Source organism: Mustela nivalis (assembly GCF_964662115.1).
Source record: "Mustela nivalis genome assembly, chromosome: 6".
NCBI classification, from domain to species: domain Eukaryota; kingdom Metazoa; phylum Chordata; class Mammalia; order Carnivora; family Mustelidae; genus Mustela; species Mustela nivalis.
Window position 1 is genome coordinate 125,225,727 of NC_139025.1, and position 12,335 is coordinate 125,238,061.

At 44.2% G+C, this 12,335-nt stretch overlaps 1 protein-coding gene across 1 annotated transcript in view; it reads left to right on the forward strand.

Moving 5' to 3' along the window:
- Positions 1 to 12,335, forward strand: part of OTUD7A (OTU deubiquitinase 7A) — a 363,957-nt gene that overhangs the window by 195,181 nt on the left and 156,441 nt on the right. Inside the window, exons 3-4 of the mRNA XM_082736328.1 lie at positions 8,992 to 9,087; positions 11,169 to 11,323. Coding sequence (XP_082592454.1) covers positions 11,173 to 11,323 — 151 coding nt within the window. The 5' untranslated portion in view covers positions 8,992 to 9,087; positions 11,169 to 11,172. The remainder of the gene's footprint in view (positions 1 to 8,991; positions 9,088 to 11,168; positions 11,324 to 12,335) is intronic.

Genomic DNA, 12,335 nt, shown 5'->3' on the forward strand with positions numbered 1-12,335 from the left:
AATAAAATGGTGAAATAAATAGTAGAAATATAAACCTGATTATGACTAGTGAATTGTTCAGATCTTTTTAAGCCCTTGTTGATGGCACATTGGTCTGGTTCAGACTCATATTTTCTTCTAGTGTGACAGCTAGATTTGTGGACCTGGAGAATAAAAACACAAATCCTTCAAAGCAAAGCAGTCTTGTAAGAATTCCAGTGCTGGAGGCTTGGACTTGTGCAGGGAAGCTTTGCTGCAGATTTGCAAGGATGAGATAATGCCTCTGACATCCAACTTCCCTTGGAATGTGATCATCCTGGGGTGGAGGCACATGACACAGTGGCAAGGATGTAGCTGTTCTCTACAAGTCACAACCACTGTCTGTTTCAGGGCCTTAAAATTGAACTTCCATGTTCATATACTACAGTCAATATTAGTGATTATGATTCCTTGTGCATTCTTTAAGAATTTCTTAGTCTTTAATATGAGTTCAAGGTAGAAGTGTCATGGAAAGAATAGTCTGTAATGGGGAACATGAGCTTGAGCATAATGGCAGTTGTACACCTGCTTTCATATTAAGAACCGTGAAGAATTAGATAGTTCACGGATTATTATTTCAAAGATTTTTTGTTTATTTTAGAGAGAGAGGTGGGGACGGGGCAGGGAGAGGAGAATCTTAAGCAGTCTCCACACTAAGCACAGAGCCTGATGCGGGGCTCGATCCCAGGACACAGATCATGACCCGGGCTGAAACCAAGAGTCCATCATTTGGCCGACTACACTACCCGGGCACCCCGTATTATTTCAATGCATACAAGAGAGAAACCTCAGTAGATCCTATACTTGCTACTATTCCCCAAAATAAACATTTTAAGAGAGACTTTTCTTCCATCTTTCCATACTGTGAGAAAATCATTAACAGGTATAATTGAGTGTCACCTAAGGAAATGTGTCCCTTCTGATCATGCATCTGTGCACATAGTGTATTTCAAAAGTACCAGATATTTTGATTGGCAACATTTGAGGTCCCCTGTACCGTTGTAATGGGAAGGTAAATGGTGACGTGTGGATCAAAGTGGATCTGTGTGGGAATCATAAGTGTGCCACTGGGCTCTCTGGTTTTCAGTAAAAGGAGAAAACGCTTATGGCTTATGGAGTTATTGTCTATATTGTAGTTAACTCACCCATATAACATTTAGTACATTTGTCATCGAGGGCACCCAGCAAGTTGTAGTTACTTTTCTCAGATAGGATTTAAACCCATGGGGAGCATGGCTTTCCTTGTCCAACTCTGTTCAAATAAGTTTGAAATCCAAGATAAAATGGATAGAACTGTAGAAAAATAGAATCTAACAAAATTGAATCCTACTGAGGTAGAAAGTCTAAACAGAGTTATTTCCATAGGAAAACAATAGAGAAAGTTGTAAAGGAGTTTACCCCAAAAGAAGCCTCAAGAACATATTGATTCACAGGGAACATTGGCTAAGCCTTCAAAAATCAAATGACCTCAGTGCTACTTAGCTTTTGGCAAAAGAGTTGAGAAGGAAAATAAACTTCTAATTTTGTTTTATATATAACGCTAACTGTAAAATTTGACAAAGATTGCACGTAAAAATAAAAACCATGTGTCAAGCTAATATATTAATATCTATGTAGGAATTTTATTTTATTTTATTTTTTGAGAAAGAGAGAGCACAAATGTGGGGGAGGGGCAGAGAGAGGGAGAGAATTTAAGTAGGCTTCTTGTCCAACATGTGTTGGGAGCCCAACATGGGGGTCGATGTCATGACCCTGAGATCATGACCTGAGCCAAAATCAAGAGTCAGACATTTAACTGACTGAGCTACCCAGGTGCCCCATCAGTGTAGGACTTTTAAATAAAAATTAGCAAACTAAAAAAAGCCACATAAAAAAGAAATACCAATGAATGATTAAAGAAGTTTTATTCCAGAAATATAAGTATGGTTCAATATTTAAGTCCATTAATAGAATTTATCATATTAATAGATCTTAACAAAAAAGTCATGTGAAAGTCAACATCCATTCATCATTAAGACCACTCATTCAGGTATATGGATACTTTCTAAACATATATATGGGTATGTGAGCATATGTATGTAGTTCAAAAACCAGCACTTATCATCTTAGTCTATGTGGAAATACCAAAATTATTTCCCCTAAATTTAGGAGCAAAACAAAGATTCCACTGCTTCTACTAATATTTATTATTATACTGAATTAGTCAACTCAACCAGGCAAGAGAAAATGAGGCTTGAGAGTTGAAAATTAAGATGGTAACACAATCTCTACTTGCATTTGATATGCTTGTATATCTGGTAAAACTGTGGGAAAATTTCTATAAAATTTAGGAATTTAGAGAAATAGCAGAATACTGAGTTAACACCCACAAATCAATAACTTTGTTTGTTAATATGATAACCAGTTAACACACATAATAGGAAAAAAGATACCTTTTATGAATACCTAGGCATATATCTAACAGAAAAATCAGAAATAGACCTAATCGTGTATGCAAACGTGGTGTATAATAAGGGAAGCATCGGAAATCAGTGGGGCTTACTCACTGGTGGATGGCCTTTTCCATAAGTGGTGCTGGAATTGTCGGATAGACATAGAGAAAATGATAAAATTGGATCTATTCTTCACTTGATGCACTAGGACCAATTCCAACTGCATCAGAATTTTAAATATAAAAAATAAAACCCTTCAATTCGTGGAAGAAAATGAGTGAATTCTCTATAATCTGGCAATGAGAAAAAAATTTAAATTAAGACTCAAAATCCAGAAGCAGTAAGGAAAAGAGACAAAGCTATATATAAACTGTTTTTAATAGACTTGATCAAGCTTTTTTAACAAACTTAAGGAAAAAGAAGATGGAGGCAAAAACCTATAAATTAAAAAAAGACTTATCAACCCGTTACGATGATGCATGGACCTTATTTGAATCCTGGTTCAAACAAACTGAACAATTAAAAATAAGTATATGTGTAGCATTTGAGATCATTGGAAATTTGAACACTGTCTAGATAGTGATGACATTCAGGAAGCATTGTTAATTTGGAGTGTGATAGTGGTACTGTGGTTATGTTTGAAGGAAACTTCTCAGAGATACTAGCCATCAGGTAGCAAACTTGGGACGTGTGCCCATGATTGCCCACCATTTGGAGCCTGAGGCAAAAGAAGAGTTAGTCATACTGATCCTACCTTCATTTAAAATGCTGATATTTTGTTCATCAAGAATATTTTGGGAAGGGCGCCTGGGTGGCTCAGTCGTTAAGTGTCTGCCTTCGGCTTAGGTCTTGATCCCAGGGTCCTGGGATCGAGCCCCACGTTGGGCTCCCTGCACAGCAGGAAGCCTGCTGCCCCCCTCCCACTCCCCCTGCTTGTGTTCCCTCTCTAGCTGTGTCTCTCTGTGTCAAATAAATAAATAAAATCTTAAACAAAATAAAGAATATTTTTCCACCAACTTTTTTTTTTCATGTGGTACCAAACCATTATTCATCTTGATTTCTGAGATTTTTGTCGCCCCTTTAGTTTTGCACCTGACAGGGGCCTCACCCTTGTCACCTTGTCCTGATCCTGCTGGGTGCCAGGTACTGTGAAGCCTGGAGAACAGAAAGGAGAAGGAAATTGGATTCAAGCGCTCAGACAGCAGACCCTCCTTTGGGATAAACGGACATAACATACAATGATATACAAGGCATTGACAAGCTTGTATGTGACTCTGGAGGTGGAGAATAACCCTCAGGCAGTCATTCTTCCCACGATCTTCCTCTGTCTGTCTCCTGAGGTCAGACCGCCAGCTTCTGCCTCCATCTCCCAGTCTAGACCCATCCATCCCGTCTTGCCACCTTCCAGTTTCTGGTTATAGCATCTGCAGACAAATAAAATAGAGATGCGCTTTATTTAGGCTCAGCTGAAAGAAAGTTAACGAGAAATGGATCCCGATGCAATTTTAGTCTTATCCCACTGCATCTCTTCCCTAAAATTATGTTCTCTCTGGTTAGACCAATTCCTCCACCCGATAATGGCCCAAATCTGGCAGTCTCTAAGGCCTGCACCTGTTTCTGCATCTCTCTCTCTGCTTGCTGGAAAGCTCCTGGGGAAGCCCAAGGAGCTCATGGCGCCCAGCATTTGAGTCTTACACACTCATGAGAATAGCAACTAAACAGAGGGACAGCCCAGTGATGCTCATTGCTTGAATGATAGACGAATGCAGCCACCTTGGATACTGGAAAGAAGGTGGTATTGAAGTCACGAACACCCATACAGGATGAACACCCCGTGATTCCAAGCCAGGGCACTGGAGGCAGGCCTCGAGCTGAGGTCTGAGAGCAGTAGCCTTAAGTGTGAGGAGGCAGGGACCCTCCTGGAACCTGTGCAACAGGATTAGTGTGGCCAGAAAGGACAACTCCAACTGGGGAATGGAGACTGTGAGCAAGACTGGGAGGGAAGGCAGAGCCTCAGCAGGAGCTGGGCATCCCTTCCTGGACCAGCAGCCAGAACTGTCCTGGAGGGGCGTCAGCGGAGGGTGGGGGGGAGGTGGAACAAGAAGTTTGTTGAAACAAGACCTGAGTTCTGAAAATCTGGCCAATTCTGTGTTTCAGCTGAAGAAGGAAGGGAATGAATTTTTTTTTTTTTTTTTTTAGGGAAATGGGGAGGCAGAAGTCAACAAAAGCGGAGAAGGCAATTATAAAGGGGAAAAAAAGGCCACCATGTTCGTTCTGATGCTATATCATTATTTTTACCTCTTTCCAAAATGCCCATTAGCAAGCTAAAATCACATCTCTGAGAGCAGTAGCTCTGGGACCTCAGCCCACAGCAGAACCCCCGAAGGACATGTAAAACCGGTTGGCAGGGCCTCCCCATAGAGACTCTGATTCAGCAGGTCTGGGGCGGGGCCTGGGAATGGGCATTGCTAGCAAGTTCCCAGAGGAAGCTGCTGCTGGCCTGAGAAACACGCTTCGAAAATCACTGTTTTAGAGGCGCTGGCTCTGACCCCCCCGGTAACAAGAGGATGAACTTAAATATCTGTACAGCCCATAAATGTTTACAGAACACTTTCACAGACATGTAATTCACTTAATCGCCCATAAACCTTGCCTTGCCTGAGAGAGATCGGCCATCAGCCCAGTCAAGGTCAGCACTTAGGATGTGGCCAAGCTAAGGAGGGTTCTTCCCTGCTCAACCTCTTGGTGGGGAGGGAACAAAGTCATATATTCCTGCCCATACTTAATTAAACTAACTTAACAAAACTAAGTATTTTATATAAATGCATGGAGTACTTTCTAGGAAGGTGGATGGTTCTTTGCTTCATTTGGTTATTTTAGCCTATAGGAGCTTGTAAACTTGACATTAACCTTCTTATTTCATAGAGAACAAAACTCCAATGTGTAACAAAATGTATGGATAGTGTATTCTGGCAATATTTCAGTTTTGGCAGTATTGCCCAAAGTGTGGCATAGAACAGCGCCCGTCAGAATTGCCTCATGTGATTCCCCAAGGGGATGAGCCCTTCCACCAGCCCCCCACCTATGACATGCATTCTGGTGTGTGTACCTGTGCACAGGTGCTTGTGCTCACACCACAACCCAGTACAGAGACGCAGAGGCAGAGAGCCACAGAGATCTGCAGTTTAGGAAGACTGATAGCAATAGCTTTTGTCTCTTCTAGTCTGTGGGTAGGCAGCATGACAGCTTACACTGTCACAGGAATTAAGGGGACACCGATGGGACAGAGTATGGCTAGGGGTTGGACAGGGGTGAGGCACACAGCCTTGTTCCAGGAAGGCAGAACTCTGATGGAAGCTACAGGAGGAACATTCTCAGTGAGAGCCAGCCAAGAGAACACACTTGGGAGTGTGTAGGAAACTCTCCCCGGAGGGTGACCTCAGGGAGTCCAGCGCCTGGGAGTGAGAGAGCCAGGGGCTGGAAGAGGGGCAGGCCAGCCCAGACTGCTGTGGGACACCAAGATGGGCATGGGAAGGGGTTCTGTATTCTCAAGCTCATGGTCAGCCCCGCCTTGCTGCCTGAAGGGAAGGTGGAGAAGGTCATGGACCACTCTTGAAGCTAGAGGTAGAGGACAACATGGGGAGACCCGGGCTATCCCAGCAGTGCCCCCCAGAGAGCTCTCCCCTTCACCAGACCTCTGTAACCTCACAAGTGAAGAGGAGTAGTGAGAATACCTATTCACTACAGAGGATGTTCGGTGAAATGGTTTTCAGGAAAATGCCTTGCCAAGGATTTGCTATTTGGGATCGTGTAGTGACTCCTCTCATGCTCAGACAGTCACCACTGTCCTGGTGGTCTGTGACCAGCACCAAGGCTGCAGCCCTCCCTCAAGCCACACAGGTGGCCCCAGGAAGATAACAGGCCACTGACCATACCTCACGTACCCTGTTAAAAGCCATCTCTCAAGTGCTCAGGGAACAATGCTCTCCTCCAGTGTGCCCCTTACCCGCCGCATAAATCAGGGAGACATGCCACCCCCAGTTAGTCTGGGTCAAAGGGCTGCTTGCGAACCGAAAGTGGCAGACACACACGCAGGTAGAAGTAACAGAGAAGGGATTTCTCAGTGTCATTTGTCATCACTTGTCACATAGCAAATGGAAACCTCTGCTCCTCTTTCTTTTTTGAGACATCCAAACCCTGGGATGTTATAACACAAAGGGTCCTTACTCACCTAGTCAAAGCACTGTATTGTGCAGGGAGGGAACTGAGCATGGGCCTGAGGTGAGGCCATCCAGGCGCTAGTGATGGGGTCACTTTGGCACCAAGAGATTAATTCCAGGACCCAGATGTACTGCTTCTCTGAAGGCAAAGTCACAGCAAAAACAGCTTGACACACCACTGTTCCCAGGGTGAGACCCTCAGAGGAGTTCTGTCCAAGGACCAAGATGAACAGGCATAAGCCAGATGGCGGAGCCAGGACAAGGCCCCCCTGGAACCTCACATCAATAGTACCATGCCATGTGCGTGCCTTGGTTCATGAAGGCTGAGCAGCCCAGTGGTACGCTTGAAGAGGTGGTAGGGAAAGTGGGGTAAGTGTGGTCAAAGTGGCCAGGAGCCCGTAGTCCCATGACCCATCTCCCTGTCACCACACTGCATGACCATGAGGCCTTGGAGGTGGTGGAGGTATTGGGTTAAAAAAAGAAGTCTTTGAGGGGATAGGCAGAGTAACTTCTTGCCATGCAAATGTTTATATTTGAATGTGATCCCCAAAAATTGTATTTTAAACCCATTCTTTGATCTCTGCATGGAGGCCAAGGTACAGAGGAGGAGGTGTGGACACAATCCTGGACTTTAATGCTGGTGAAAGCTTGACATGGTCACAGCTTGGTGACCTCTATAAGTGGAAAAGTGATTTAGACTGAGCTACTCCCAATACCAAAACGTGGAAACAACACAGACACCCAGCTACAGATGAATGGATAAACAGAATGTGGTACTTCCATGCCATGGATATTTCTCAGCCTTGTTGTGGACTGCATCCGGGGGTCCCCCCAGAATTCATATGTTGAGGCCCTACCCCTCAAAGTGGTATAGTCAGAGCTGGGGTCTTCAGGAGGTAATTGTGTCTAGATGAGATCATGTGGATAGAGCCCCCATGATGGGATCAGTGTCCTTATGAGAAGGAGAAAGAGAGCTCTAGTCTCTCAGTCATGTTGAGGACAAGCAACCAGGCGGCAAGCTACAAGCCAAGAGTGGGCCCTTACCAGACACCAGTTCTGCCCACACCCTGGTCTCGGACTTCTCAGCCTGCAGATGGTGAGAAATCATTGTCTGTGGTTTAAGCTGCCCGGTCTATGGTATTATGTTACAACAGCACACAAGGCCCAAGTCAAGCCTTAAAAAGGAAGGAAATTCTGATACCTGTTACAACACAGATGAACCTTGAAGTCATTATGCTTGAGCAGAACAAACCAGCCACGAAAGAACAACACCATATGATTTGCTTATACAACACACCTAGAATGGCCAGATTCAGAAACAAAGTTGATGGTGGTGGCCAGGTTCTGGGGTTGGGGACAAAAATGAACGTGAATGTTTAATGGGGACAGAGCTTTGGTTGGGGAAGATGAAATAGTTCTGGAAATAATGATGGGGACATTTGCACACAACGTAAATGTCAATGCCACTGACGTGTAGACTTCAAAAAGGTTAAAATGGTAAATTTTGTATTATGTGTATGTTTTCACAACAAAAAAAAAGCAAGATTTAATGTATTCATATGGTAATTGTAGTAAGGTTTTAAACAGTTCTGTAGGGGCTCCTGGGTGGCTTAATGGATTGAAGCCTCTGCCTTCAGCTTAGGTCGTGATCCCAGGGTCCTGGGAATCAGCCCTGCATCGGGCTCTCTGCTCAGCAGGGAGCCTGCTTCCCTTCCTCTCTCTCTCTGCCTGCCTCTCTGCCTACTTGTGCTCTCTATCTGTCAAGTAGATAAATAAAATCTTTAAAAACAAAAAAACAAAAAACAAAAACAGCTCTGTAGGTGCAGCTGGGTGGCTCAGACTGTTCAGTGTCTGACTCTTGATCTCGGTGATGATCTCAGGGTGGTGAGATCAAGCCTCACATCGGGCTCCGTGCTCAGCTAGGAGTCTGCTCAAGATTCCCTGTCCTTCTCTCTCTGTCTCTCGCCCCCGTGCTCTTGCTCTCTGTCTCTTTCTCTCTCTAAAATAAATATTTTTAAAAAATAAATACAAAATAAATTAAATCGCTCTGTATTGTGAACATTGAAATATAGATACTTGCTAAAATAAGGAACACTGGGGACCCCCCTCCCATGCAGAAACCACCCCTACAGATATGGGGGTGGGCCCATGCTGACGGTGGGCCAATACGCAGGTGCCCGTAGGGCTCAGGAGAGCAGTGGCACACCACAAACAGTTGGCCTCAAATGCAGCCTCATGTGACAAGAAGCAGAGCCTTCAAGCCTTCAGCTTCTGCCTGCAAATAAGAATAACGTGCTCTTATTCTCTGATTTGTCCCCCAGGTGGAAGAGTGACAAGAGAAGAACCCTCCCAGGCAAGGCTCCGGTCCGCGGGGAGAAGGAAGAAGACAATCTCCTAATTGGTACCATATACATCAGGTCCAATAATTTTCTTACTTTCTAGCAACACCAACCAAAAATTCCACCCAAGGAAGAGCCACGTGCAAGATGGCGTAAAAAACAGTGAACAGCTCTGAGGTCGCACACCTCCCTGCCTGATCCCCCATCCCCATGGTCTGGAACCTTAGACAGACTTCTTTCCGCCAGGCTTACAAATGCAGAGAGGGGCTCTGAGAGGTGAGACCGCATGTCCCAGCTCGTCAGAGTGGCGGGTCAGAGTAGGCCAGCGAGCCTGACTCTGAAGTAGGAGCACCTGTCAGAGAACCTGTCCCCCAAGCAGAGCATCCGAGTGGTTACCTGGGAAGAAGGAACGGGGGCATTCATCAGTAGCATGGGACTTAAGCCCACAGCAAGTAAAATTAATTACATGCTTAATGAGATGCTTACTTTATACAGGTATAACATTTTCCGTGAGCTTTCAGATCCGGATAAAATCTGCAGTGGGCTCAGCAAACCTCCCGTAATGGTCCAGCTCATTCATGTTTTTACTTCGGTGGGCCTGTGGTCTCTGTTTTAACTGCTCACCTTAGCCGTGTGCCAAAGCAACCAGAGACAACATGTGAATGAGTCGATGTGACTATTTTCCACTACCACTTTATGTGCAAACACAGATGGTAGCTCCCACTTGACCCATGGGCCATCGTTTGCCCAGACCTTGCGTATGCAGATCTAGGGAGGCATTTCCATGTTGTCAGCCCTGACCAAGTATCCACTAGTGACCCGGCACTGGTTCCCAGGTATGAGCCTCCCAGGCCAGGTGTGGGCTGCTTTCCTCCAGCAAAATTGGCAGGTGCGTTCTGTGGTCAAGCTGCAGGATGCCTCTTGTATCTTTCTAACCGGGACTTGTTCTACCTGGGAAATCTTGCATCTTTTTGAATTTTGTTAGATTGTGCCTGTGACTATGGCGATCCTTGGAGAGAGGACAGACAGCGTAGGTGTGGTACTTCAGTCGACTCTGGATGGTGTGGACTCTTTCTTGAGAGCCAAGTGGGGGCTGAGAGCCGAGGGAGTGGGTTGGCTCACAGATAAAGCCATAATTGGGATGTAGTCGGCAGTGCAATCGCCGGAAGTGGAAGTGTTGTGTGCTTTGTTAACTTCGTTAACTTGGAAGGATGTTGGAAATCTAGTAACCTCAAATTAATCAATGTGTACGAAGATGTTTGATTTTTTAAAAACAATCTAGTCTGTCTTCTTTTAAAATCTTTTTTATTTAAATTCAATTTAATTGACATATTCTATATTATTAGTTTCAGAGGTAGGAACCAGGGATTCATCAGTTGTATGTAACACCCATTGTTCATTGCATCAAAGGCCCTTCTTCATGCCCATCACCCAGTTACCCCAGCCCCCCACCCGCAACCTCTCCAGAAACCCTCAGTTTGTTTTCTACAGTTAAGAGTCTCTCATGGTTTACCTCCCTCTCTGATTTCATCTTATGTTATTTTTCCCTCCCATCCCCTATATTCATCTGTCTTGTTTCTTAAATTCCACATATGAGTGAAATCACATGGTGTTTGTCTTTGTGTGATTGCTTTATTTCACTTAGCATAATAGTTCCATCCACATCATTGCAAATGGTAAGATTGCATCCTTTTTGATGGCTGAGTAATATTCCATTGTATTTCTACACCACATCTTCTTTCTCCATTCATCTGTCAAGGGACATTTGGGCTCTTTACACAGTTTAACTGTTGTGGACATCTCTGCTATACACTTTGGGGTGCAGATGCCCCTTCGAATCACTATGTTTATATCCTTTGGGCAAATGTCTAGTACTGCAATTGCTAGTCTGTCTTCAGTCTGCTGTCATTGGAATGGACAAAGTGTAAGGTCAGAAGTGCTGGAACTGGTAATGCCCCCTGGGCTCCCATGGAGCTCCCAGAGGGGTGATACTTGGGTTTGATTTTTATTCAGTGTCTTCCCTGCAGAATGGGGTGTTTGTCCAATATGGACAGAAATGGTTTCGGCTCTCCATTCTCTGCATGTGTGGTCACTTGAGGGCACTTTTGCCTCCTACATCCCTGCTTACAGCCCTGTGGCTTCTCTGTCCTTTCTTGCAGATGGATGGTTTCTAGCCTGCTTGCAGACCCCACCTCGGCTGAGTGTTGGGCAGCCCGTCTACATGAGCCTATGACTCTTGATATGGACGCAGTCCTGTCAGACTTTGTTCGGTCCACGGGGGCAGAACCTGGTCTGGCCAGAGACCTGCTGGAAGGTAAGCTGGCCTGGTCTTCCTCCTGCCATTCTCCTGGGCGTAACGACCTTCTAACCAGTGGGGGGGAAAAAAAAAAAAGATAAGAAGGCTTTTGTTACCTGACAGTGATACTGGGCTCATAAAAAGAAAAAAAAAAAAAAGTTGATGAAATTTTTGTTAATCTTGGCTTTATTTTGAGTATGGACTCGATTATTCAGCTCTCTACAGTCAGAGTGCAGAAAGCATTATTGGCTTGGCTTTGCAGTAAAGTTTAAAGATAGTCAAAATTTATCAGAAATTACTTTTTTAAAGGAAATAGAGAACAGCAGAACTAAAAGAACATTGAAGAGAACACTTTTGTTGGAGACCTGAACGTTTCTTGTCTCTATCGTGACTGAGACAAAAATACCTCAGGTCAAAGTTTTTGGTGAAGAAAAACCACATTGTAGCCAGTAAATAGATGGTAATAATTCATACGCAAGAAGGCCAAATTCCTCCTTAAACCTTAAGTGTAGATATCATTTGTTCCATGGGAAATGTGCAGTTTCTGTCTCAGGCTCCAAAATGGATTTACTTTGTTTATTTTTAAAATCTCTTTGTGTGCCTGTGTGTGATGCAGTAGAGATAAGAGGTGGAAAGAGCCTGTCGTAACTTCTCGGAACAAACAAACGTGAGAGAGCTTTTGAATGATTTCTCTTGGCTTCCGATGTATAAACTGCTGTTTATGGAATTAGCTAATTCTTGGTTAAGTATCCTAAGTCACAGTTATCCCTTAATTCATTTAGGGGGCAATGTGGGTTAGTACACTTTTTAAAATTATTTTTTATTTTTTATAAACATATATTTTTATCCCCCGGGGGTACAGGTCTGTGAATCGCCAGGTTTACACACTTCACAGCACTCACCAAAGCACATACCCTCCCCAATGTCCATAACCCCACCCCCTTCTCCCAACCCCCCTCCTCCCAGCAACCTTCAGTTTGTTTTGTGAGATTAAGAGTCACTTATCCCATCTTGTTTCATTGATTCTTCT